Source organism: Chrysemys picta, chromosome 23 (assembly GCF_011386835.1).
Source record: "Chrysemys picta bellii isolate R12L10 chromosome 23, ASM1138683v2, whole genome shotgun sequence".
Lineage (NCBI taxonomy): Eukaryota > Metazoa > Chordata > Testudines > Emydidae > Chrysemys > Chrysemys picta.
In genome coordinates this window covers 10,693,442-10,720,454 of record NC_088813.1, presented here as the reverse complement: position 1 = coordinate 10,720,454, position 27,013 = coordinate 10,693,442, and the positions used below count along the sequence as shown (strand labels likewise).

The window sequence follows — 27,013 nt, the reverse complement described above, 5'->3', positions numbered from 1 at the left end:
AACCACCTGCTTGTTAAGCTGGTGCCTGGAGCCGGCCCTGAGTAAACCTGATCTACAGGGACAGGTTAAAAAAGCTGGGCACGTTCAGTCATGAGAAAAGGAGAGTAAGGAGAGGATCTGATAAGTCTTCAAATATGTTAAGGGCTGTTACAAAGAGGATGGGGAGCAATTGTTCACCCTGAAAGAAGGATGAGACGTAACCAGCTTAATCTACAACAAGGGAGATCATGGATAAATATTATAAAATACTTTCTAAAGGCTAGTTATGTACTGGACTAGGGTAGCATGAGGTTGTGAAATCTCTGTCATGGGAGGTTTTAAGAACAGGTTAGACAAACACCTGTCTGGGATGGTCTAGGTCGGCTTGGTCCTGTCTCAGCGTGGGGGGATAGATTAGATGACCCTCCTTTCTATGAGGCTTCAGAAATGTGATGGTCACGAGTACTCCTGTTCTTTTTGTGGTCACAGGGACGTGTCACGGGGGGACAGGGTTTATTTTGCCAGGTCCACACTCGGAACCCCACTCACAGGGAATGAGTCCTTTCAAGGTAGAGCCCAGTCGATCCCATTCATTTGATGACATTTCTAAACATTTCCCCTCACACGCACACACGGGTGAAGGATTTTGGCCCCGGACTATGGAACTGGGAGCCACCAACATCAGCCTCGGGGGCGCGGGCCTCTGCCCTGCCCAGCCCGGCCCCGCAGCGCTGCTCTGCGGGATCCTTCACCTGGGCGAGCAGCGGGGCGGGGGGGGCACCGGGCTGGCGCTGGAGAGCAGCGGGGCAGGGAACGGGGCTGCCCCTTTATGCACCGGGAGAGTGGGGCGAGGGGCCGCCTTGGGCGGGCGCCCGGGACACCTGGCCAGGGCTGGGGCCGCCCGTCTGCAGGGAGCCGGCGGGGCTCGGCCCGGCCCGGCCCGGGGGAGCGGCTCGGCCCCGGGCAGGAGGGAGGGGAAAAGCCGCCGCCCGCCCCATTGGTCTCCGCAGTCACATGCTGGGCGGAGGCAGCTTCCAGCGGCGGAGCGGAGACGCGGAGAGGGAGCGGCCGCGAGTCCAGCACCATGTCCGGCCTCAAAGTCTACAGCACCTCGGTGACCGGCTCCAGGGAGGTGAGCGGGGCCGGGGCCGTGGCCGTGGCCGGGGCCGGCAGCGGGGAGGGGCCCGGCTGCACCGCCTCCCCCGGGGCTGCCCGGCCCCGCCGCAGAGGGGCTCGCACCGCGGGGCGGGGCTGCGGCACCTTCCCCTTCCCCTTCCCCTTCCCCTTGAGCGGACGCGGTCCGGCTTTTGTTCCGGGGGGGCCGGGACTCGCTCGCCTCCCGCCCCCCCATTTTACACCCCAACACTACACCCCTCATTGTAACCCCCCATCCCGCTCTATCTGTACCCCCATTGTACACCCCAACTCCGCACCCCATTGAACACCCTAACCCCCCCCATCCTGCTGTGATATCTGCACCCCTATCATACACCTCAACTCTGCACCCCCCATTGTACACCCCAACCCCCCATCATACACCTCAACTCTGCACCCCCCATTGAACACCCTAACCCCCATCATACACCTCAACTCTGCACCCCCCATTGTACTCCCAACCCCCCAACCCTGCTGTGATATCTGCACCCCCCATTGTGCACCCCAACTCTGCACTCCCCATTGCACACCCTAACCCCCCCCACCCCGCTGTGATATCTGCACCATCATACACCTCAACTCCACACACCCCCATTGTACTTCCAACCCTGCTGTGATATCTGCATCCCCATCATACACTGTAACTCCGCACCCCCTTGTACACCCCAACTCTACACCCTCCATTGTAAACCCCCCATCCCGCTGTGACATCTGCACTCCCCATTGCACACCCTAACCCCCCTCCCACATCCTGCTGTGATTGCCATTGCCCCCCCCCCCAAATTATACACCCTAATTACCTGTGGGGCCGGGTCCATCTCCTAGATCCTGCTGGGATCCCTGTACTCCTCTATTATACACCCTAACCCCCACTCCTCCCACATCCTGCTATGATCACTGCACCCCCCATTATACACCCAAACTTCCCATGGGGCCGGGTGCCTCTCCCAGAGCCTGCTGTGATCGCTGCACCCCATCTCACCCCATTATACACCCTATGGGGCCGGGTCCCTCTCCCATAGTCTGCTATGGTTCCCCATGGGGCTGGGTCCTTCTACCTGATCCAGCTGTGATTCTCTCCTCCCAAACCCATGGACTAATTCGCCATGGGCCAGGTGTCTCCAGCTGGGAGTCATTCCCCTCCCTGCCACTCCCAATAGGGCTCAGTCATTGCTATCCCTGTCCAGCGGTGACTGACTTCTTCCCTAGATGCCCTATTTCCCGTGGGGCATGGGCCATATCCAGCTGTGAGTCAGTCTCTCTCGCAAGTCACTATTCTGCACACACCCGGTTTGTGTATGTGCTTCTGGAAACTTAAAATCTTCAAACCTTTAGCCTGTCAGACACAGGGGAAAGTGTAACCTGCCTTCTCAATCTGTGTTTCAGATCAAGTCCCAGCAGAGTGAAGTGACCAGGATCCTGGATGGGAAAAATATCAAGTATGAACTGGTGGATATCTCCCAGGATAATGCCCTGCGGGAGGAGATGAGGACCAGGTCAGGCAATCCCAAAGCCATTCCACCCCAGATATTCAACGGCGACCATTACTGTGGGGTAAGGCTCAGAATCCATGTAGATGGGCTATAAGGACCTCAGAACCCAGGGGTTTGGTATTGACCAGTGGCTCTCAAACTTTTTTACTGGTGACCCCTTTCACATAGCAAGCCTCTGAGTGTGACCCCCCCCCCTTATAACTTAAAAATACTCTTTTATGTATTTAACCCATTATAAATGCTGGAGGCAAAGTGGGGTTTGGGCTGGAGGTTGACAGCTCATGACCCCATATGTTATAACCTCGAGACTGCCTGAGAGGTTCTGACCCCCTGTTTGAGAACCCCTGGTATTGACCTTGATCTCCCAGCCTGGGTGTGCAAATGACGAAGTGCATCTAAAAGGCTTTCTCTGGGAAGAGATGTCGACCTGGCACTACAGGCCCTTGTCTTTAAGTTTAAAGGGCGCATGAGAGAAGGCTAACAAGCAAAGGGCATTGTGTGGCTGTCATAAGGGGACCTGGCGTTATGTGGGAGATACTGCTGAACCTTACCATTGCATTGTGGAAGCCACTGCATACGATCCTGTCATTGCACCTTTGTCTGCAGTCATCAGTTCTGAAAACTGCCAATGCATTTGCTATTGCGTAACACAGGCCGGGTCCCCACTTAGTCCGGACTTCGGACTAAGGTACGCAAATTCAGCTACGTTAATAACGTAGCTGAATTCGAAGTACCTTAGTCCGAACTTACCGCGGTCCAGACGCGGCCGGAAGTCTCCCCCCGTCGACGCCGCGTACTCCTCTCGCCGAGCTGGAGTACCGGCGCCGACTGTGAGCACTTCCGGGATCGATCCCAGAACATCGATGGCGTGCCGCCGGACCAGCCGGTAAGTGAAGACTAGGCCACATTCTATAGGCGTTTGTGAGGTGAGGCTGATTCCGCTGGGTACTGAGTTGGACCCACCGTATTTGCTTGCCCTGAACCTGAAGGGAAAGGCAACTGAGCTGTGCCTTTCTCCCTCCCAGCACTTGTTCTGTTTGTGCACCTGGCTGTGGCAGAGCAGGGGTGCCCACCTGAGCTGTGTGCCCCTGGTTTTGTTCCCTTCCCTGTTCTGAGCTTGTTTTGTTGCATTTTCTACCTGCAGGACTATGAGTTGTTTGTGGAGGCCGTGGAACAGAACACCCTGCAGGAGTTCCTGAAGTTAGCCTGAGCATTCCTTTCCCATCCTGGACTTTAACTCTGCATTCCCAACCAACTGCCTCTCTGGTCACCTTAACTCCTAGGCTGTCCGTGCCATCCCGGCCTCATAATCTATCTCCTGCCGCAGGGAAACCCAGGACCAAAAACCTCTCCTCTTTGCAGCTGCCTCTTTCTTCCTGCCTAACCCCGATAGTGTCTGACAGGGCCCCAAAGCAGCTCTGATATCACTGCACGTTCCTTCGACCACTGCCGGGCCTTGCTCCCAGGGCAGCTGCCAGTGCCTCTCGAGAAAGGAAGTCACCTGAAGTAAGGCCGTTGGAAAGCTCAGCTATTCCTGCGCCCCTCTCCTCTGAACGAGTCTTGTGTTTTAGAAGGGAAGGGTGTGGGATTGTGTGCTTCCTCTTTCGTCCTATCATCAGTTGCGGTTCTGGGTGAACACAGCAGCCTGTGCTTCCTTCCTCTCATGCTGATGGTAGACATGCTGAGGGCAGTTTGTTGTTTAAACTCAATGCAGAAGCACTGCACAAGAATAGGGTTTGAATTCCCTCATCAGCCAGAGAGAGGGAGGATGAAATAAATAAAACTATTTCAGTAGAGTGCGGAGCTCTCTTGAAGAGGCTCTGAGGGGTGGGTGGTGAGGGCAGATCTGCTATTAGGGGACCCATACAGTTCCATTAGCACATTCCTGTACTGATGTGATGTGAAAGCTCCCTTTAGGAGGGCTCAGGGGCTGCTCCAGAATGTCTGTCTGACGCTCCAGCCTTCCTGTCTTTCCTTTTCGAGCTGGCTTGCTGCGACCTGGACCAAGTGCATTTTGTTTTCCTGCCAAAAAGCATCTTTCTAACCACTGTTGTCTTCTGAGATGCTATTAAATGTTACTAAGCCTTTCTTGCTGGCTTTGGTGTGGTTTTTTTTTTTAATTGGTTTCTTTATTTTGATGCTAGATTGGGCATCATCCTACTTACCAATTCTGAGTGATGGCCCAGCTCAGAGGAGCTTAGTCAGTTGTCTCATTGCTTTGGCCTGGCACAAAGATCTTAACTCTAGAACGCCAGCACGGGCTTAAAGAACTTGCGTGGATGCCTTTACAATTCTGGAGTCTCTTCCAGAATTGCTCCCAGTCCCCCTCTAACCACTAGTGAAATGTACATGGCATGGAGGGGGGCAAGCTGCTAGTGAGGAAAACACTTGTCTAACTAGATGAGCAAAGGCCTTAAAAGTTACAGGGGATCCTTCCTATCTATGCAAGGGGGAGAAGACCTGTTTCCATCCACTCACTGAACTTCCTGTAGTTCAGGACCATGCAAGAAATGAGCTGGGGTGAGTGCAGTGGAGAGGAGTTTTGATGCAGGATTATCTGGCGCCAGCCATTTACCTTTCTAGTGTACTGTTGGCTGACCAAGGCTTTAGTACTTCCCCAAACATTCAATTGAAAGTTGATAGATGAGAAACTGCAGCAAAGTAACTGCACAGCTTAAGAGTGTTTGAACCGGTGAGAGTGCTGTGTGCTCAGGAGGGCCTAGTCAAAGGGGAAGTTGCCCAAAGGCTCTGCACTGCCCAAAGGGTGCAGCTTTGTCGTGTTCTCCCACTGAATGGTTAGAAGGCTTTCCTGGACAGGAGGGGGGGAGGCTAGCATATGAACATGGATTAAGGCTCCGTCCCTTCATAGGGAAAGGTGGGGTATGTGCATAGGCCAGTCCCAGAGATTGTACTCTGTCCTTTAGTGAACTAGGCTGATACAGAAGGGGGCTTGGGTCCTTAACTCTCAAGGCCTGGACTCCTCCCATCTTATACTTTGCACACATGGAAATGATACGCAAAGTGGAGAACAGCACTACTCATCTGATTGAATAGTACTTTGCCCAGGGGATAAATGACAACACAGTACAAAGCCTGAGAATTGGGCCCTCGCATAGGACAGAAATGGGGGTAGTAGGTCTTGTGAAAGCACTTGTTTCGTTGCCGCAGGGCCAACGAAAGGCAGAGGTCAGCCATACAGACTTGTAGGCTGTTAACATTGGACACTTGGGGCCTGTTTAAAGGAAGAAATGTTTCATGTAGAGGAAATGTAAGGATTGGCACCTCCTCACTGGAGTGGTTCCGGCTGTGTCTCAGTGCTGCAAATGACTCAGAACCTGATGCCACTCAGTCCAGTGTAACCCTATTGACTTTAATAGTTAAGCCCGTTTGTACACCAGTGAGAGATCAGAATCTAGCCCTAACGAAGAGAGCAGATGCATGTGGAAATGTCACTGTAGCCTAGCAGGGAGGGCCCTTACAGCATTTCACCTATGCTGTATATAAATTTACTTCTTGAAGGCTCTGTCTACTCCGCAATAAAAGACCATGGTATGGCCGTGTCTGGCCTGGCTCGGCTGACTGGCTAAAGATTGCAGTGTAGACATTCAGGCTTGGGCTGGAGCCTGGCCTCTGAAACTCCACAAAGGGGTGGGGGTCTCAGTGCCCCGGCTCCAGGCCACACTTGATCATCTATGCTGCTAGTTGCTGCCCCGCATCCTGAGCCCAACTCAATTGATGTGGGCTCTGAGATTGGTGCTAGTTTTTTTATTGCAGTGTAGACTAAGGGACCTGTAGACGAGGGCACAGGTGTTGAACTGAACTCACTGCAGCCTCTGAGGGGCAAAAAGCTCATGTGATCTTCAGCAAAGGTGGAGAGAAACCCAGTTTGGATATAAGTCCCCCAGGGTAATATTTACATAGGCTGTCATGTAGGCTGCCATGTGATGAGGCCACAGGCCCAGAAGGGCTCTAAAGACAGCCCCCAGAGACTAGTAGGATCCAGACTGGCAGGGTGTGTGGCCTTGTCATCACAATTCTCTCACCAATAGTGCAGGGAGGAGCTAGACCTCCAGGGCTATTTCTCCCCCTTGCTTTGCCTTCAGGAGGTGGTAGGCCCAGGTAACAATACACAGTTCAACTGAATCTGGAAAGACAATCCCACCCTTCTTCCCCCCTGAGTAAGGGAGAGGTTGTAGCTTATCTGATAGTGCAAGGCTGTTCCTTCCTCTTGTCTTATTGTAGAAGAAGATGGGTGGGGAGGAAAGCAAATTGCTTCATATGGAGTAGCAGTTGCAAGGCCAACTGGCTCATTTGAAGCTGTTAAACTATCTGTGGCCCTGTCCCTCCTTGGCCAAAGGGATCTTTTCCCGCAGCAGAAGGGAGGCGTTGGGAATCAGTCCACACTCCTGCAGGGTCATGAAGTTGTCAGTATACACTCTCTGGGGAAAGGTGCTGATGATCTCATACGGCTGTGGTTCTCCACCCCTAGGAAAGAACAGTACAATCTTTCCTGTGAGCCATGTTCCAAAAGATTCCACAGAGCTGCTGGAAATAAGCCAGTTGCAGGGTTACACAAGAGCAGAGGGCTGGAGGGAGCATTAGAGGAACAGCTGAGATGTAGAGCCCAGCCACTCGAAGGCTGTTCCAGACTGCAGCAGCCCCAGATGGGAAAGCTCTTACAACTCAATAACGGTGAGATCACCAGGCACACACCAAGCCTAGGCCAGGCAGGGCTACGTCCTGTGAAGGGAGCAGGGACAGGAGAGAGAAGGTGCCTCTGGTAGGCCAGAGTTGCTTCCAGGATGTTAAGAACAACAGTTTTGAAGTGGATTGTGAGAAGGGGGTGACAATAGTCAAGGCGTCGGTTGCTGAGGAGTGGGTGTGGGGAGCAGAGGCAAACAACGACATTCCCAGGTACTGCTGCAGGAGGTGAGGAGGAGATGGGAACTACTGAAACAGAAGAGCCAGAAACGTGGAAGACTATGGAGATGTCAGCTCCCTGCAGGGGGTGGGATTTTAAATCTATACACAATTCCCAAACCATGGGCCTGATCCTGATTCCTCTCTGGAGGTGCTGAGTGTGACAAGCACCTTCAACCCCCACTAACATCAGTGTATGTTGAGGGGGCTCAGCACCTGGCAGGCAGGCAGAGGCACTGTGATCCTGCACCTGCCGGAATTGCATTGTAGAGTATTCTTCAGGCGGCTCAATTCCAGGGATCAAGTGGGATTTGGAAATGCCACTGGCCCAGTTTTCACTGTGGCCTGACTCAGTGGAGTGGAGGAGTTGGACTGGCTCCCAGACACCCCCCTTTCCTCTCCCTATACCTACCTGCTCTGGGCGAGGTGCCGGCGCAGGTCTCCTATGGTCTCTGTGAAGAGCATTTTTACAATGTAGGTCTGCTCCCCATTCTCAGATTTTATCCGGAGAGTGGAGATGTTGGAGGCTGGAGGCTGGTCCTGTTCGTCTGCCTTCAACCTGAAGGCCATAAAAGCCAGTGAGACAAGAAACAGCAATTTTATAGAGAGACTGATCAGTCAATGCTAAGTGGGCTAGGCTGGACAGGGCATCAGGAGGGAGCCAAAGGGAAAAGAAAAGTGCTGGAACAGAGAATCTTAAAAATCTACAGAAAAATCTACACTAGCTGGTAAAACAATTGGCGGTTGGGGGTGTGAAAAAAACATCCCCCTGACTTGCCATAAGTTTCACAGACAGAAGCGCCGGTGTGGACAGTGCTATGTCGGTGGGAGATGCTCTCCCGCTACACGTTGGGGGTGGTTTACTTATACCGATGGGAGAGCTCCCTCCTGTCGGCATAGAGTGGCTATACAGGAGACCTTACAGCGGTGCAGCTTCAGCTCTGCCGCTGTAAGGTCTGTAGAGTAGACGTACCCTTAGCAGGTCCCTGAACCCTGATTGACTGTGGGCAAATAGGCCAAAATGGCCTACAAACTGCTACGTGCCTGTGAAATAGCTTAGGGTTACCATACGTCCGTTTTTTCCCGGACATGTCCGGCTTTTCGGCAATCAAACCCCCGTCCGGGGGGAATTGCCAAAAAGCCGAACATGTCCGGGAAAAATACCGGCCGGGCACTTCCTCTCCCGCGACTGCTCTGCTCCTCCCGGGACTCTTCGGCTCTGTTTAAGAGCCAAGCTGCCCGAGCCAGCGCTACTGGCTTCGGGCAGCGCCCTTGACTCTGGACCCCAGCCGCCGGCTGGGCACTTCTCCTCCCCGGCTCCAGCTGCTCTGCTCCGGCGGCGCAGGGTCCGGAGGCAAGGGGGCTGCCGAAGCCGGAGCGCTCGGGCAGCTCGGCTCTTAAACAGAGCTGAAGAGTCAGGGGAGGAGCACAGCAGCTGGAGCCTGGGAGGGGAAGTGCCCGGCCGGAGGCGCAGGGTGCGGAGGCATAGGGGCTGCCCGAAGCCCGAGCGCTACCGGCTTCATGGTTTGCCAGGCAGCCTCCAGACCCTGCGCCCCTGGCCGGGCACTTCCCCTCCCGGGCTCCAGCTGCTCTGATCCTTCCCTGACTCTTCGGCTCTGTTTAAGAGCCAAGCTGCCCGAGCCAGTGCTACTTTGCTTCGGGCAGCCCCCTTGCCTTCGGACCCTGCGCCGCCGGAGCAGAGCAGCTGGAGACCGGGAAGGGAAGTGCCCGGCCGGCGGCTCGGGGTCCGGAGGCACGGGGGCTGCCCGAAGCCAGTAGCGCTGGCTCGGGCAGCTTGGCTCTTAAACAGAGCCGAAGAGTCAGGGGAGGATCAGAGCAGCTGGAGCCCGGGAGGGAAAGTGCCCGGCCAGGGGCGCAGGGTCCGGAGGCAAGGGGGCTGCCCAAAGCCCAAGCGCTACCTGCTTCACGGGTTTGCCGGGCAGCCTCCAGACCCTGCGCCCCTGGCTGGGTGCTTCCCCTCCCAGGCTCCAGCTGTGCTGGGGAAGCGCCGGCCGGGGGCGCAGGGTCTGGAGGCTGCCCGGCAAACCGTGAAGCCGGTAGCGCTTGGGCAGCCCTTTTCGCATGGCTGGGAGGGAGGAGGGGGAGTTAGGGCGGGGACTTTGGGGAATGGGCGGAGTTGGGGCGGGGAAGGGGCGGGGCCAGAACCCTGTGGCGTGTCCTCTTTTTTTATTTTTTAAATATGGTAACCCTAAAATAGCTGAATGTGGAAAGACAGCCTCAACCCGCCCCCTCCTTTGCGGGAGAGAGAAGTTGTGGCCTATCTGATCATGCAAGGCTGTGCTTTCACTTTCTGAGATAAGCTGGGGCCCTTTTTTGTTTCTTATTACGGATCAAGGCTGCCTGGTAGGGTTGTTTATTTGCTTTTTTAAATACAAAATTCTGCTTGATTTATGGTGACATTAGAAATTCAGGTCTTGTCTAGCCTGGAAGACTCTCTGACTACGGGAGAACTAGTGAAATGGTGACCCCATTTGCTCATCTCTTCTCTGGAGGCACTTTCCCATTCAGAGAGTGAAAATTGAAAGAAGAAGGAATTTATAGCCAGACTGGTTCAAACTCCTTGGGTTTGCTTGTTCTTGTGAACACCCCTTTAATACCAAGAACTAGCTAACATTTTGAATAAAGGAAGCCTTTGTTGAAGATGTCAGGATTCACCATAAACATCTCAGAGGCCTCCCAAAACTAGGAAAGATCAAACCTGGCCTTCCTGCTGTTTCTAAAGTAAAAACCAAGTGGAAAAAACTCTAGTGGTTTTGCTTTAAAACACACAAATGAACCCTCCCTTTCCAGGCCCTCTTTATCCATCAGAAAGCAGCAAAAATGGGCAAAACCATTAAACAAATCTTTGCAGGTTGCCTCTGATGGCTAGTGGACGGACAGGAGAGACTGACCGTGCATTGGCCAAGGGACCACTGCCCTTTACCTCTCCTTCATTGCTGCAAGGCTGGGCATCTCCACCAGGATCACTTCATTGCTACCTGTCCCATCAGAGCCCTGAAACCAAACAGGGAAACCTCAGATACCATCTGCCCAGCTTCCCTGGATTAATACCTGGGGGACAATCCCCCTGTTTTCTGGCCACAGGTGGAGAATGTGCCCTCCTCCTCAGCCCACCAGCTACAAGGCCAATGGCTTCTCCATCCTACCTCTCATTCCCATGCAGCATCACAAACCCTCTCATCTGCTGCTGCTCCCAGCAGGATGTGGCAGGCTTGGCACAGTGCCAGGCAGGCAGGTTTCTCCAGCAAATGGTAAATATGGCTTCTAAACTTTGTACTTAGTTAAACTATTTATTTAAAAAAAAAATCTGCCTACACTGGTCCTGGTGTTGGCTGTGGCTTCTTCTAATCTAACAACTGACTTCCACATTAATTGATTAGTTTGTTTTAAGCCAATAAAACTAGATTGGTCTATTTCCTTGTAAATGTTCTGTATGGGCACAAAGTTTAATTATCATAATTAAAACCTATCTGAGGAAAGTACTTGCTCCCCTTCAAGCAAAATGACAGGGTCTAGATCTAACACCCAAGACAGTAACTGAACTTAAATATTTACTCAATCATCAGATGGGTTAATAATGATTTTTTTCCCCCAGGGAGAAACCGTTCCAGAAAGGGGTGAAAGGGCCTGGTGAAAATACATCTGATGCTTTCTGCTGGAGTCTTTTCTGAATCCAGGAGGTTGAAGATTTTTGGAGTGAAAGGGCCCAATCTGATTTTATTTGCACCTACATAAGGTTGTTGGCTTCCATAGAGTTACTGCTGATTCACGCCAGTGTAGCTGCAGAGTCAGAAAATGTCTATACTACGAGCAACTCAACTACAGCACTGTAGGTATTCCGTTGTAGCATCATAGCGTAGACACTTCCTAGAGCGACGGAAAGAGTTTTTCACATCACTGTAGGTAATCCACCCCCCTGAGCTGTGTTCTTCCATCAACCAAACTGTGTCTACACCGGGGGTTAGATAAGCTTAACTACTGAGCTCAGAGGTGTTTTTCACACCCCTAAGAGATGTAGTTAGATTGACCGAAATTTTAAGCATAGCCTAGCCGTTAGGCTTGCTCCGGGGCTCTGTCATACCTGCAGAGTTTCTTTGATTGGTCCTCGGATATCAATCACTTGTCCCTCCCGGATCAAGGATTTAGGAAGTTTGTTGAGAAACTGCTCCAGTGAGAGCTTGAGACCTGCCACGAGAGGGGGGGCGGGGAGGAGAGACAGGAACAGGGAGAAGCAGGAAGGGGAATCCTAGATGTATCACATCACACCAAGCAATTATATGAATACTAGAATGTTCCGCTTCTTGGGCTCATCAGAATTATACTTTGGGCAGTTCCCTTTTAGGAACGGGTTATTAGAATCACCCATAAGGCATGTGATCCGAAGTCCATAGTATAGGAGAAGCTCTTCACAGCTAAATAACAGGGTGATATACAATTGCTGATGGGAAATGCATATGCCTAGATTATTATATATTGCCATATATGGCTGTCCAGGAACATACATAACCATATATGACTACTCCCACTATACAACTACATGTCAGAACATATGTGACCAGACCTTCCAAGATCTAGTCAGAGCAGTTTAATTTTCAATCTGTGCGAGTAATTTTTGGCAACTATTGGAGCAGATTTCTGGACTGCAGAAGGAAAACAAGGAACCTGTGAGCTGGTCCTATATAACGTGTCTTTCCCTCATGGCTTGGAGATGTGCTGTGACATATCGGAGATGGAGAAGATGAGGCTGGCATCTTGAGGGGAAGATGTCCACTTACACAAGTAACTTGCAATAGAACAATTGTTTGTTTGAAGGCCCGGTCCCTGAAGGCCGTCACCCACACCATTCTTCTGAATGTCTCAAGTGGGCGATGTTGGAAAGACCTCTGCTGAGAATGAGCTCTGGGTTTCATGTGGAAAGTGGGTGGGTTTCATGCACATGCTGGGAAAACTGCCCAAACTGTGGTATTTTATGAATGGCGAGTCTCAGGACTGTTTGCTTCTGTGATCACCGTGAAACTGACTAGTGTGGCAGCTGGCTCTCAGCTACTGCAGCAGCACATGAAGCATAACACTCCTCTCAGAAATGTCACCAGGCAACTCTCAGAATTAACTCCTTGGTAACTGGATGACTGTTGCCAGGCTTCACTGGGGCTTTATTTATCCTCTATTTTGGAGCTAAGTAGGGGATCGCCAGGGATTAGCGGGAATGGCAAAAGACTCACCTGGGATCTCACTGGTTTCCTTTACCTCACTTGACCTCGAATGGCCAACTACCTGCCCCTGGCCAGGAAAGTTCTCTGGTAGCTGCCTCTCCCGAAAGAAAACGTCTCTCCTGTCAGTGACCTGTTAAATTAAAGCTAGCTGCCATTAGCAAGCTTGTCTGCCTCCAGGACCCAGATCTCACTGCATCAGCGCACACTAAAGGGTAAGCAACAAGAACAAAACAAGAACAAACAACTAATAGAGACACCCTCCTGAGGGTGATTCTAATCTAGAAACACCTATAAAGGAAGCTGTCTGAAGATCCTTTTAGACCCTCCAGAAAAATAAACCCACGCCTGTGTCCCTTCAAGTCTAAAACCCTTCTAGTTAGCAGTTCAATGTCCCATCCAGATCCTAAGATAAGACAGATGATCACTCCAGCCTTGCACACATTAGTACAGTGCTTCGATCCTGCTTTGTGCCTCAGTTTCCCCATCTATGAAAACTGATCCTCAGATGAGAGGTGATGTGAAATTGCAAAGTATTATTTTGTAATCGATAGGCACACCTAGGGTTTGCCTTGATCTGTGCTAACAGAACAAGGGATGCGCAAGCAGCCAGGACCACCAGATGTCTCTCTGAAACCAAAGAAGCAAAAGCACCAGATTCAGCCCCCCACAGTCCCCAGTCCCACCCAGCTCAGCAAAACACAATTGTCAGAGAAGCACATGGCCACTGTGGTACGTCCACACTGCAATAAAACCCCTGTGGCTCATGGACCTCAGGCTGTGGGGCTATACAATTGCTGTGTAGATGTTTGGACTTGGGCCTGGGGCCCAGGGTCTAGGACCCTGTGAGGGGGGAGGGTCCCAGAGCCCAGGCTTCAGCCCGAGCCTGAACATCTGCACCATAACCTGAGGCCTGTGAGCCCAAGTGAGCGGACACAGACCAGCTGCAGGTGTTTTACGGCAGTGTAGATGTATTCTAAGTCCTGACTGGGTGTCTTCCATTCCCCCATGACTCTCTAACCCCCACAGCGATAGGCCCAACATTTTCAAATCGTGTGCCTACAGGCAGGCACCTACACGGAAGTGGCCTGATTTCCAAGGGGGGCTGAGGACATACAACTCCATGGGATTTGTGTGCCTAATTTTAGGCACCTATATTTGAAGATCTGGATTATAATAGCCTCTGCAGCTGCCTCCTGTGATGTATCATTCCATATTCTTTATGAAAATATGCTTATGATCTGAATATGACATAACAGAGATATACTTTATGCAAGACAGCTCATGTGAGGGATCACTGGAAAGGTTATGATTTACTGAATGCGATTATCCTATTTGTATGCCTGCCTCATTGCTGTATCTGAAATTAGGAATATTGACTATGTATCTGTATTTCAACTACGCTACTTTGGGTGACACCCGCTGCTAACACTCCAGGTACAACAATGGAAAAGGTAGACAGTGCTGATGGCCCATCAGCAAGGACAATGGACTGTAAAAGAGTTTAGTCTTCCTGTGAACCTGTGGGTCAGCCTGTGAAGAATGGCTACAAGGGCCCTATAGAGGCATGTGACCATGTCACCTGATACTGGAACCCATCTTGAATTCTGTGGTGGGGTGGGGGAGGAGTGTCAAACAAGGAAACAAAGGACTCCCGCCTTATGCAAATCCTATTTAAGGGTGGGGAGTGAGATAATCCAGGTCCTCAGTTCTCCCCTGCTATCCCACCCAAGATGACTGCTGGAAACAACTAAGATTGAACTGGGGGAAAAGAACTGGACCCAGGCTGGAAGGGCGTCTGGCCTGTGAAGAAGATTATTAGAACCACATTTAAGGTGAGAACTTACATGTAACCAGTTTCTTTAGCGTTTTAAGCTTAGTTTGCGTGCTCTGTTTTATTTTCTTGGTAATCTGCCTTATTCTGTCTGCTACCTCCTTAACTACTTAAAATACACCCGTTATAGTTAATACATTTATTTCTGGTTTATAATATAGCCCAGTTGATGTGATTTCTAATGGGAGGAGGGAGAAGTTGCACACACCCTCCTCCACCCACATGGAGGGAAGAGGTGAATTTCATAGAATTTGGGGTTTGTACTCAAGGGAGGGTGGACAGGTGGGTGCTGTGGCAAGCCCCTTAAGCTGACCAGGTAAAAAGAGGCCCAGGCTGGCAGAATAATCTGACTCAGTGGTGTCCCAGCCCACCAAGTGACACCCCAGGGGGTTCAACCCATCACACCCCCTTTGACTGCTTTCTAGTGACGCAGAAATTTTGCCCTCACTGTCTCTTTCTAACCCAAGATTCATTGAATCAGAGAAACCGTTCAGTTCTAGTGCACCAAAGACCAAGGCATTTCCTGTAACGGCTGTAGCAGGTGCGTGCCCCACCTCAAAAGTCTAGCTGCACATGGGCTGGGTTTAGAAACATCAAACCAGATTTCGCGTCGAGAAAGGCCTGCAGAGTGGTGACTGCAAACAATAAGACAGAAGCAGTTTGCATGGAGAGAGGGATTTCTCCTAAAAGGAAGATGGCAGGGGCTTTGCATTGCTTACCTGAAAAGGAACGCCATCCGGATAGCGCGTCTGTAGCTCTGAGGGAAAATAGCCATCCATGATATCCTGAAGACATTGCTGAAACAAAGCATGAATGCTTAAAAACCAGGCCTCGGGCTCCATAGTACCTCGCTGCTGATACATTCCATTCCACCCGCATCAGACCTGGAGACCTACAAAGGCACCACAGGATCTCTGACGGAGAGAGACTGGCAGATCCTCTAACAACCATCATTCCTCACGAAGCCCTGTGGGGGGCAGATGGGACTAGAGTCACCCCCCAAACCTCAGCCTTTCCCCATTCCCACCCTCGGCCTTTGCTGAGGGAATAGTTAGATGGCAATAACTTGACTTCCTCCAGGAATTGGTCCATACCTGCGTGGACGGCTCCTCGTACGACCGGAAAGGTCCATTGAACATGACTATCCCATTCTGATAAAAAGTGAGGGCTATCGATTGGGGCTGCCTCAGTCTAGCACCTCCTGCTGTGCGCTCGATTTGAGACACACCTTCCCCAGCCAACACGTTTAAATCTTTCAGGTTTTCCAAAATTAAATCAAAATCGATCAGATGCTTGGAAACAGTTGAGTCGCCTGCAGCAAGGAAAGCAGAGTTATCGAGGGGGAGGAGCCTGCAGCCAGGAGTGTTGAATCCACACATACGTCTCCCTGCATGGGCATGTTAAAGGTGCTGCCCAAACCCTACCATTTTGGGCCTGGCTCCCACCTGCCTCCACGTTGTGTCATTTACTCCTTTGGGAAGGGAGCGTGAAATGCTATCACGTCAGAATGGCAGTGCTTCGCTTCCGCACTGCAGAGGCATATATAACACCACAGTGGAGAACCCGTCCCCTTGTTACCAACTTATGAAACTGCATCATCAGCCAATGCCACAGCCTGCACTCCTTGGAGGCCCTGATTATTTTGATGGTTATAATGTACTTCGCATCGTTCCTTGCTTGGTACTGCACAATACAAAGAGGGAGGTGAGGTGCTGTCCCAAAAAGCTTACAACCTAGGTTAGACCAGCAGCTGACTTCAGGACAGGCTCCTGCAGGGAACTCAGATGGGACACCAGCTGACTGACTGATCTCAGAGCCAGGCAGATTGCTCTTTCTAAATAAGCCTTTCGCCTGCTGGGGGATTATTGGTGAGAGGGAGGTCTTTTGGGTGCTTGAGAAAGGGATGTCAGGTTTATGGGGTAGAGCAGGAGAGATGTGTAGATGACAGTGGGAGAAGTATATGAGGAGAGGAAGTGCGTGCAGAGATGTTGACCGGGATGAGGCCTTTGATATTTTCAATTCTGCTTTTGACAGATCCTTCAAAGGATAAAAATAGCATCAATAAGCAGAAATAATCTCTGTAAATGCATCAATCAGCAAATAAGGCCAAGTGAACTGACACTAACCTCTGTGCCTTACGCCCACTGCTATTCAGAGATCATCTCCCTTACCTACTTCAAGGGGCTGTGAAAGTTAATCAGCTGGTGTTTTTCACAGCACTTTGAAGGTGAGGCTGCTACAAGTCCCAAGTATATTCTTCTCTCTTACCACTTACCAGGAGGCCATCACTAAATACTATAGGATTCAACACAATGCAACTAGCTCCCAACTCACGTGGCTGCTGGAGGAAGGGAACAATAGTGTGTTTTGATGGGGTCAGGCAATAGGGGCAAATAAATGCACATGATACATACCGAAAGGGCCGGATTTTGATCTCACACACATTTTATGCCTGAGTTGGGAATCAGGCTCCAAACATTCAAAGTATGGGGACTGCTTCTGAAGATTTTCCTCCTGATAGCTGGCCCATCAGCTCCCCAAAAGAAATGGGCTTTATAAAATATATGCAGTTACTAAACTATGTTCCTGGTGCCACTTGTGTTACATTACAAGTCTCCTTTCTACTGAAATGGGTTAGGATGTAGACCCCAGGATCACCATGAGGAAATCATAACAGGGAAGGACCTTAACATTTGAAAGTCTGCAGGACCTATCATGCCCACCCCACATCCAAAGCTATCTGTAAAACATTCGACCCTTTCATCCCCGCATCAAGTAGTACTAATTTTCACTGGGTATCTTCACCCCTGCTGTAAGCTGCTTCCACACTGTGCTCTGGCCATACAAAATCCTCCCCCCCTCACTGCATTTTCTATAATTTAAAGATAGGGTTTTCAAGTCCCACTGATTTGCAATGATACCTGTGCATCTACGACACTTATGAGCTTTGGAAAATCCCACACTACAGTTTTTTGTCTTTCCCTAAAGCAAAGAGGTTGATGTAGGGGTTCAGATCCCAGAAGCCAACATCCCTAACAGCCCCCCTTCCATGGGCAGCGTGTGAACCGCTGGCTGGGGTAGGCTAGCCCCCAGCTCTGCCCCTTCCACCTGAAGCCCCACCCCTTCTGCCCCCCCACTGCAGCCTCCGGCCCAGGCTAGTGTCCCTAGCCCCAGAGCACTGTGCAGGCGGCACAGCCCCGCTCCCAGCCCCAACCTGAGCCGGGGCCACAGCACAGGGATGGGAAACTGGCAGGAGGGAGCCTGGGGGCAGAGCATGGGTGGGGACACGCCTGGCTGTTTGGGGAAGCCATGCCCCCTTCTCAGTCTCAGCAGAGAGGCCAAGGGCTTGATGTCATTGACACCAAACTCCTCTCTTAGCCCTAGGGGAGGTCTCGCCAGGTCAGAGTTGAAGCACATTGGGAGGGGAGTGCAGCATGGGGGAAGCCTGACGTGCTACTGCCCACGCAGTGCCTGTTCTACAGATAACAGCGGGGAGGTTTTCAAAGGGCAGTTAGGTGACTGAAGTCAAAGGGTGTTAGATGCCTATCTCCCATTAGCGCCTTTGAAAATCTCCTCCGTTACGTCCAGAGATGTCAATAAAGTTTATGTAAAGGGCACTAAAAATTCACCTCTAAACACAAACTAAAACAGCCAAACACGTGAACCAAACAGGTTTTTGGACCAGGCATTTCAGTTGGAAAGGTGCATCTTTCCAGGGTCACACCCAGCTAAGATGTTATGTAAATAATAAGAACTGAATGAATGACCTACGGGCTAGGAGCTCTCTGCACAAGTCCTGGCACGATGGAGCAGTTCAAGAAGAGTCACAAAGGCCTATCGTGCCATGAATCTGATTGATTAATAAATCCCTAATTATCTGTTTTTCCAATCTGGAGAATATTATGCCTTTTTTAAATACCCCTGAGGGGCAGGCTATCTGCCTCAGCAAAGGGCATTGCTGCTTTACCTGGTTTCCAGAGACCCCTTGATGGCTGATTTTCCTGCTTCTTCAATGATTTCAGCTGTTCATTGCTCTCTCCAACCCAAATCAATCCATAATCATTCAGAAACCGCTGCATGGGGAAGGGGAGAAGAGGATGAACTAGCTTGAGAAGCATGGGAGCATAAAAGGCCAGGAATGGGAGCTGTACAATGTGTGTTGCCTTGGACAAGTCTGACCTTGTTACAAGGTACGGGGGTGAGAAAACTCACTGAGCAGGAAGAGTAGCATGTCATGGACTCCAAAAGTTGTATGAACCTATCCACAGTGATCAATCATTCAGTACTCAGTCTATCATGTCTTTGATCACTGCAAAGACTTGAATTCTACTGAGTCAGCCAGTTAATTGGAACAGCAACAGGAGGGACTGAAACAAAACTAAAGCCATACAGATCAAAAGGAGGAGACATAAGTGTTTGTGTATAAGAGCTATTAAAAATGCATGCAATCTAGCCAGGTGTCAATAATAATGATATGCTATATTTACTTAGCACCTTTCTCCCACGAATCTCAAAATACATCACCAACATTAATTTATTAAGCCCCACAACTAAATGTGAGTTAAGTCAGGACAACTACCTGCATTTTACGCACTGGAAAACAGAATAACAGAGAGGTTAGAAAACTTGTTCAAGGCCACATTTTACCCAGCACTGGGAGGGGTAACCCAGAAGTCCTGACGCCCAGTTCCCTGCTCTAATTACCAGGTTAAAGTTTCAGTCAGACATCAATTTTGCATTATAGAGGAAAGTGGTGTGGTTTCATATCAAACAGCTGAGCATGTATCAAGAGCCACTGATTCTGGGCTTGGGCAGGTCACTTAACCTTTCTGTGACACAGCTTTCCCGACTGTAAAATGGGGATAGTAACAGAGCAGCTTTGGGATCCTTGGAGGAAATATCTTAAATTGCAAAGTAATAGTATTAATAAATGTTCCCCACACTGCAATTTGGATAAATAATTCTTCACTTCCTGTCCTACAATCTTGTGTAGTGTTGCTGTGAGCTGTTCAAAGGCTACCGTATTCCGCCCTAGAGATGACTGCATATCACAGGTGAGTGACGTGGTCCCCAGAGTGATGGATTCTCCAACACTTGAGGTCTTCAGATCAAGACTAGATATCTTTTGGGAAGATATGCTTTAGCCAAACAAATTATTGAGCTCCTTACAGGAATAGCTGGGTAAAATGTAATCGCTGATGGTATACAGGAGGTCAGAAAGACTAGATGATCTAATAGTCCCTTCTGGCCTTACAATCTAAGAATCTATGTACAATTCCCTGGCTTTCTTCAAAATGAGCAGTGATATGATTAGCAAGCTGCTAATTATAATTGAGTGTTACATCATATATCAAAACTGATTCAAAAGGGGAGAAAGGAAAAGGAGTGGGAAGGGGATTAGGGAATGTCCCTCATCTGCCATTTAACCTGTTCCTTCTGTACTGAAGCTGTAATAATAGGCAGCGATATTGAAACTGTCAGCTTAGTAAGAACCAAACATTTATGGACTGAATGAACAGGAAGCCAATCCCAGGAGAGCGTAGGGTGAGGCCAAGGGGGTCCATCCATGAATCTCACCTCCATTTCCCAGACCTGATTCTGCAGCTGAAGACACTTCACCTCCAGTTCCTCTATTCTGCTTGACTCTGGGGAATCTGCAGAGGAAAGACAGAGACATGAAGTGTTTTATTTTTGCTCTAAAAAGCTTCAGACAAGAGCTGAGATAACAGTGTCAGGGAGTACTGAGTGTGTCTGGGCTCAGCTTGAGGAAACTATTGCTCTCCTCCCAGTCTTGCTTCTTCTAACCACTCCTAAGAACCACGTGGTTATGTGGCCATCTTCTGCTCGGGTTTTCAGTCTTGTGGGAACACTTTAGCACAGTGAAAGCAGGTCAGAAGTGTGGCAGTTGAGTGCTGCACCAGAAACCAGCAGCTTAAAAGTCTGCATCTGCGGCAAGTGAAGCAGTGAGTGTGTAATTCACAGTTGTCCTTGGGGGAGTACTGGAACTGGGCTTCCCCAAGGAAAGGACTGTGCTGAAGTCCCCAGCAGCACCTCCCAGTACTGGAAAAGAGCACAGTCTGAGATTAAGGCTGTGTCTACACTGCCATTTTCAGCACTAAAACTTTAGTCGTTCAGGGGTGTGAAAAAACACCACCCTGAGCGACAAAAGTTTTAGCGTTGAAAAGTGTCAGTATAGACAGCGCTTTATCACCAGGAGCCGCACTCCCGGCGACAAAACTACCCCCCCTCATTTGGGGTGGGGGGGTTTAATCGCCGGGAGAGCTCTCCGCCGCGATAAAACGTGACTACACTGCCCACGCCACAGCGCTGCCACGGCCGCACTATAACGTGGGTAGTATAGACATACCCACACACAGGAAGCAGAAGGGTGCCAAGGACAGAACAACTTACCTTTTCCTTTCTGAAGGATCTGGACCTGCTTCTCAAGTTCAGCAACCTTTCTAGCCTGAAGATCCCAGAAAAAAGGCAAAATAATGATTCCACTTGGTTCCTTTCCTCCGAGGATCTCAAAGCACTTTCCACATACCGAAGATTTAGCCATTCTGCTCCCAGAAGCCAGGTAGGCTTCTACACACCCATTTTATGGATGGGCAAAGTAAGGTCTAGAAAGGGTGTGACCTGTCCCAAAATCACATAGGGCTAGACTGTGGAGTTACCACAGGCCCTGACATAACTGCGCAGTCCCAGGAGTAGGCCAGGACCAAGTCACCCTGCCTGCCCATCCATTTCCCACCTGCATGAGATGGGGAGTAGTGACCCCACGATGGCTGCTCCTCCTCTCGCACACAGTCCAGTTATGCAGGTTGCGCTCATGCTCTCCTACCCCGCTTTGAGGGTGCAGCTCAAAGTTAAGCCAATGGTGAGTACATGGCAAATCTGGGGTTAGAACTCAGGAGTCCTGATCTACTAGCCACTAGAAACACTATTTACCCTAAAGTGTCTATAACACCAACAGGGTACTATCCATCCCCATTTCTATCGGGTGTGTCTGCTTCAGAGAGACCTCTGGCCTTCTAATCAACTCAAACATTATAAAATGGAAGGAAGAAAAGAAACATGCAAAGCAGAAGAGTCAATGACATTAGATGTTAGGGCTCATCTTTCCCTAGGATCACTGCAGTCTCGGGACTGTCCCTTACTGCAGTGCGGTAACAGCAGCTGGGCCTCTACAGTGAGTGGTCTCTGTAATTAGTAAGATACAGGCCTAGTAGTTGCCTTGTCTAAAGAACAATTACACGGTTTTAGCCCAAACTAGGTGTGATCGTGGTTCTGGCTAACGTGGCCAGAACTGTTCAGAAAGGGCCCAAATGAGGCTGGCATTTTTACCTTCAGCTGGATTTCCTGTGCTTGGCTCTTTGCTTTTTGTTCCAACAAAGCAATTTTTTGCATCATGGAGGACATGAGCTCCATGTCAGTCGGAGCTGCCCCTATAAGCACAAGTACAACACATCACCCAAAAAAGCACCTTCAGCATTGCAAGCTTAATTTGACCAAAGGGAACGCTTATGATCATCCAGTGCCATATTACATGGGCGGAAGGCATCGTGCGGGAATCCTGGATTAGCCATCGCGGACAGCAGGAATGGATGCCCTGAGGGCAGCGTGTATAAATACTGCAGGTCCCGGGCCGAAGTAACTGGGGTCGATATGGACCTTGCAGCAGACGCGGTGTATGCATCCCTGGATCACCAACAGGCACACTGTGTAAGTGTTCAGGGATGTGAAATGAGCACCAGACTCTGTAGCTGGATTCACTAATCAAGCCCCATCTGTGGATCATTACGGTTATAGTCCCAGATGCCGGCACTGTGTCTGAGTGAGACATTACCATGGGTACTTGGTTTTGTTGCTGTTCCCTTTGAGCAGGAAGGGGAAATGTCTTGCACTGGAAGCTTTGTTCTAGGAGACAGGATGTCATTCAGCAGCGCAGCTTCATCCTCTGTGAATCCAAGAGGCAAAAAAGCATTAGAGGCGGGGCCAGGTCCACTTTTTAGATGATGCCTCACGAAAATCTTGTGACGAAGATGCTGGGTGTATCATTAGGGAAGGAGCGGGTTGGGGAAAGAGGTGTGACACAATCCCACTTGCCCACCCAAAGGCTTCCAAAGTGATGATTATTAAGCATCAAGAGTGTGCTCGGCACAATACGATACTCAAAGGACAATACAGTCCATACCCTGAGGAGCTTACACTTTAAACAGACAGACAAAGATTGGACACCAAACTGTACTGGGAGACAGAGAGCATGGTACTAATTTAGAGCATCTTTTTCTGGGGGTGAGAGAGGTGAGTGGTGGGATTGAGTTTGCTTTAGAAAAAGGTGACGACAGCATAATACTGTCTAGGATTAGTGTTTGTGAGCCTCACAGAAGAAGGGAGTTTCCAAGAGGGATTTGGAAGAAGCAGTTTGCTCTGCGATAGAGAGGGTGTTCTGAGCATAGGTGACAGCATGGAAGAATGAGGGAACCAGCTTGATTTGGAACTGTAAATCATTTTAGAGAGTCTAACATGTTCTAATGAACCCTGGGGATGGGAAAACGACTTCCTACTAATCTGATATCAGACACATGTGGAAAGGAGAGAGAAACCAAGGACAAGAAAATGAACTAAGCACATAACACTTCAACGCAAAAACACATAAAGGGAAGAGAAAGGCCTTACTCACCATCGTAGGCACTCAGTTTAAATGGCACTGTCCTTTTTCTGCACATAAGAATAGGGAATACAGAAAACAAACAGCAGAGAGATTAATTATCTGCTGGCTGGCCTGGGTAAATTTTTTTAGGGATAATAGACTTGTAAATTACATCAAAAATCTTCTTAAAATACAACCACCTCTACTTTCTTGCTAGTTCACCACACAGATATAAACCAAACAAGCCCCCTCTTGCTTTGTAAGCTGAGTGAGTTCACACACAAACAACAAATTTAGAACAGCCTAACAGCAATTAAGATCACAGGAAGCCACAACTAGTGTTAGCTGCTTCACACTAGGGAAAAGCAAAAGAAAGACAAACAACAAACCTGGCCAACTGTGCTATGCAGAATTGTACAATATTCCTCCTGGCCCCAGCTGGGGATCAGCTTGCACCGCAAGGCTATAGAACAGGGGTGGGCAAACTTTTTGGCCCGAGGGCCACATCTGGGTGGGAAATTGCATGCAGGGCCATGAATGTAAGGCTGGGTCAGAGGGTTGGGGTACGGGGGGGCGGTGCCGGGTGCAGGAGGGGCTCAGGACAGGGCATTGGGGTGCAGGAGGGGGTGCAGAGTGCAGGAGGGGGCTCAGGGCAGGGGATTGGGGTGCAGGGAGGGGTGCAGAGTGCGGGAGGGGGTTCAGGGCAGGGAGTTGGGGTGCAGAGTGTGAGAGAGGGCTCAGGGCAGGGGGTTGGGGTGCGGGAGGGAGTGCGGGGCGTGGGAGGGGTGCAGGGTGCTGGAGGGGTCTCAGGGCAGAGGGTTGGGGTGCGGGGTGCAGGAAGGGTTCTGAGTGCAGGCTCCAGCCCGGCGCCGCTTACCTTGAGCAGCTCCGGGGTGGCAGCGGTGCGCAGCAGGGCTAAGGCAGGCTCCCTGCCTGCCCTGGCCCCGCTCCTGGAAGCGGCCAGCACCACGTCCCATGCTGCCCTCCACCTGCAGGTACCTCCCCCGAAGCTCCCACTGGCCGTGGTTCCCCATTCCCGGTCAATGGGAGCTGCGGGGGACAGTGCCTGCAGGCGAGGGCAGTGTGGGGAGCCCTCTGCCCCCGACCAGGGGCCGCAGGGACATGATGCCCACCGCTTCCAGGTGCAGCGCAGGGAGCCTGCCTTAGTCCTGCTGGGCCACAGGGCTGGCAATCCCACTGGCCAGGTCCGGCCCTCAGGCTGTAGTTTGCCCACCCCTGCCAAAGAACCAAGAGCCCCAGCAAGGTTATTCTTGCTAGTATAACTGCACAGACTGTTCTGATTCATATAGGGCCCCACCATGGAATGGTGGCTCACAGCTGGATTTGGGATGGCACAATACTGGATTTTAGGGCCCAATTCTGCAAGGTGCTGAGTGACTGCAGAGTGTGGTTCTGACCACCCTTAAATCCTACTGACTTCAATGGGAGCTGAAGGGACCAAGCACCTTGAAAGATCAAGACCAAAGAAGGACCCTCCCAGTTTACATCAGGCAGCACACACAGCTGTGAAGTATATAGTGTGGGGTGAGAGTTTGCTGGTCTTGAGGCATTTGTCATTTATGCCTTGATTATAGTGTTCGGAAGGAGAAGCAGCTGGTATCAAAATTTCACAAATAAGCAAGGATGGCAACAAGACAAAGCAAGGAAGAGCCCTCATGGCTCATTTACCCTGGACTGCGTAGCTGCAGTGGGAGTCTGCGGTGCTTTCCCAGGGAGGAAAGAGGAGAACTCATGGTTTATACCTTAGACAGCTCTAGATCCTAGGGAACAAAGATAGCGTTACAATTCCAGGCTGCAGGATGAAAGTGCGTGAAATGCCTTGGAACACAAGATTGAGGCACACCGTGAAAAGCAGATGACCCAGGATGTATTTTATCATCACACACTGTAGAGGTTTCCCTCAGAGCAGGTTGGTCTTAGGGCAGACCACAAAGTTAAAAGCATGACCCTTCATCTTTCATACAGAGCAGGGAGCCTCGCAGGGAATTCGGGTCCAGCCATGCTGCTTGGAGCAAAGGGTGCATTTCATGCTGGAGTCTCTTTTGCCCATGGGGTCCCAGAGGATATGTTTATATAGCATATTAAAAAACACCGCTGGCCTGTACCAGTTGACTCGGGCTCATGAGGGTCAGGCTGTGGGGCTTTTTCATTGCTGTGTAGACTTCTGACCTCAGGCTGGAGCCCGAGCTCTGGGACCCTCCCACCCTGCAGGGTCCTACAGCCCAGGCTCCAGCCCAAGCCCAGAAATCTACACAGCAATGAAACAGCCCCGCAGCCCCAGCCCCGCAAGCCCAAGTTGGCTGGCACAGGCCAGCGGCAGGTTTTTCTTTGCTGCTTAGACAGACCCATAGAAATGACGTCAAGCACTTCATTGTGGGCCCTGTGGTCTCCACACAGGCTGCAGCCTCCAGGTGACAAACCACAATCTGCTCCATTTCATGCCAGTTGGGTGCAGCCCTCAGGCGAAGGCTGCCACGTTCCTTGGGTTGCTCTGGTGGGACAAACTCCTGCATCACGCGTGCCCTTCTGTCACTGCACCAGCGCAGCACAAAGGGACACGCTGATTTTGCCTCAAGAAGTCAGCTCACCGTGTCACGCCACCCTCATGTCATAACGGAAAGTGATGTCACGAGGCACCACTGTGCACCGCGATAACATCGCAAGTCACCACAGTGCAATGCAATGATGCCCGGAGGCATCCTCATGCAATGCTGGGACATCACAACACATCCTTGTGGAAGCACCATGACAGCACAAACGGCCAAGGTGCAATGCGATGACGTCAGGAGGCGTCCCCGTGCAACGGGGTGACCTCACAAGGTGCTACCGAATGACCCCAGTGACCTCATAAGGCGTCACCACGCAACCCAACGGCTTTGGGCGCCCTGGGCAAGGCGACACGTAACGAGGCAAGAGGCCCGACGTCGCGCCCCCGCCGTGGTGGGCCCAGCCCGGCCTTACGGGGGCCCCTCAGGCTCCCAGCCCCCGCGGGCGAGAGGGGTCAAGGGCCGGCCCCGCCTGCGGGAGAGGCCGCCTCGGGGTTGCAACGGACTCACCCGCCCCCCGTCGGGCTCGGCTCACGCGACGCCATCTTGTTTGGAGCGGTTGCCCCGGTTACGGCCGAGCGAGATGATTGGCTCCGCGAAGGTCCCGTGGCTCGACCCCTTCTAAAAAGACTACTAGTCCCAGCATGCAACGCTCGGGTGTTCTGCACCCTCCCCCCCTCCCCCCATCCTCATGGATCTGAGCAAGAGCTGGGGAGAGAGGCAGGGAATTGACCCCTCCCAACCTGAAAGGGCCCCTCGTGGGACAAGGCAGGGGCTGGGGACTTGCCCCCCTTAAAGGGCAATAGCTGAGGGATCCCCGCCCCAGGAGAGAGGTGGGGGGCTTACTCCACTAAATGGGAATGCACCCCCCCCGGGGGACAGAAGAGGAGCTAGGGGGCCTTAACCCCCCTTAAAGGAGCAACCCCTGAGAGACCCCCTGATGGAATATAGGGGAATGGGTGAGGCATTAGGGGGGAGGGATAGTTCAGTGGTTTGAGCATTGGCCTGCTAAACCCAGGGTTGTGAGCTCAATCCTTGAGGGTGTTGGGGTTACTAGGCCTGCCTGAGCCAAAGTTTTTCCATGTTTAAACTCTGTCCTTCCATGTTTAACTCTAATCGGCCTCAAAAAACCAAGGACAGGAATTGGAATGTGTAAACAGCCAGTTAGCAATTACGAC

The 27,013-nt window shown here is 51.0% G+C and overlaps 2 protein-coding genes across 4 annotated transcripts; one reads left to right on the top strand and one right to left on the bottom strand.

Moving 5' to 3' along the window:
* Positions 1–951: 951 nt before the first annotated feature.
* SH3BGRL3 (SH3 domain binding glutamate rich protein like 3) lies at positions 952–4,715 on the top strand. Its single transcript, XM_005302034.5, has 3 exons — positions 952–1,111; positions 2,521–2,688; positions 3,772–4,715. The coding sequence occupies exons 1-3, from the start codon at positions 1,064–1,066 to the stop codon at positions 3,835–3,837; spliced, it is 282 nt and encodes a 93-aa protein (XP_005302091.1). The 5' UTR covers positions 952–1,063; the 3' UTR covers positions 3,838–4,715.
* A 1,261-nt stretch (positions 4,716–5,976) lies between these two features.
* Positions 5,977–26,471, bottom strand: UBXN11 (UBX domain protein 11). Of its 3 annotated transcripts, XM_024107649.3 has the most exons (15): positions 26,346–26,471; positions 24,958–25,049; positions 23,299–23,336; positions 22,462–22,572; positions 21,960–22,060; positions 21,024–21,078; positions 20,190–20,266; positions 18,580–18,685; positions 15,707–15,924; positions 15,332–15,409; positions 12,791–12,911; positions 11,650–11,753; positions 10,492–10,562; positions 7,960–8,106; positions 5,977–7,112 (listed from the first exon to the last, which is right to left on the bottom strand). In XM_024107649.3, the coding sequence occupies exons 2-15, from the start codon at positions 25,020–25,022 to the stop codon at positions 6,953–6,955; spliced, it is 1,452 nt and encodes a 483-aa protein (XP_023963417.2). In that variant the 5' UTR covers positions 25,023–25,049; positions 26,346–26,471; the 3' UTR covers positions 5,977–6,952. The 3 variants fall into 3 exon arrangements, with proteins under 3 accessions (XP_023963417.2, XP_023963419.3, XP_065432802.1); XM_024107651.3 differs by lacking the exon at positions 24,958–25,049 and having other exon boundaries at positions 26,346–26,434; XM_065576730.1 differs by lacking the exons at positions 24,958–25,049; positions 26,346–26,471 and adding an exon at positions 23,441–23,458.
* Positions 26,472–27,013: the final 542 nt, after the last annotated feature.

What these genes read in the sequence shown, in the direction of transcription:
- SH3BGRL3 (XM_005302034.5), top strand. Translation starts at nt 1,064, where the DNA reads ATGTCCGGCCTCAAAGTCTACAGCACCTCGGTGACCGGCTCCAGGGAG. An exon ending in CGGTGACCGGCTCCAGGGAG is followed by an intron (nt 1,112 to 2,520) that starts GTGAGCGGGGCC and finishes TCTGTGTTTCAG; the next exon opens with ATCAAGTCCCAGCAGAGTGA. An exon ending in ACGGCGACCATTACTGTGGG is followed by an intron (nt 2,689 to 3,771) that starts GTAAGGCTCAGA and finishes TTCTACCTGCAG; the next exon opens with GACTATGAGTTGTTTGTGGA.
- UBXN11 (XM_024107649.3), bottom strand. Translation starts at nt 25,022, where the DNA reads ATGAGTTCTCCTCTTTCCTCCCTGGGAAAGCACCGCAGACTCCCACTG. An exon ending in CTGCAGCTACGCAGTCCAGG is followed by an intron (nt 23,337 to 24,957) that starts GTAAATGAGCCA and finishes TCTTATGTGCAG; the next exon opens with AAAAAGGACAGTGCCATTTA. An exon ending in CGGCACCTCGCCCAGAGCAG is followed by an intron (nt 7,113 to 7,959) that starts GTAGGTATAGGG and finishes GTTCTTTCCTAG; the next exon opens with GGGTGGAGAACCACAGCCGT.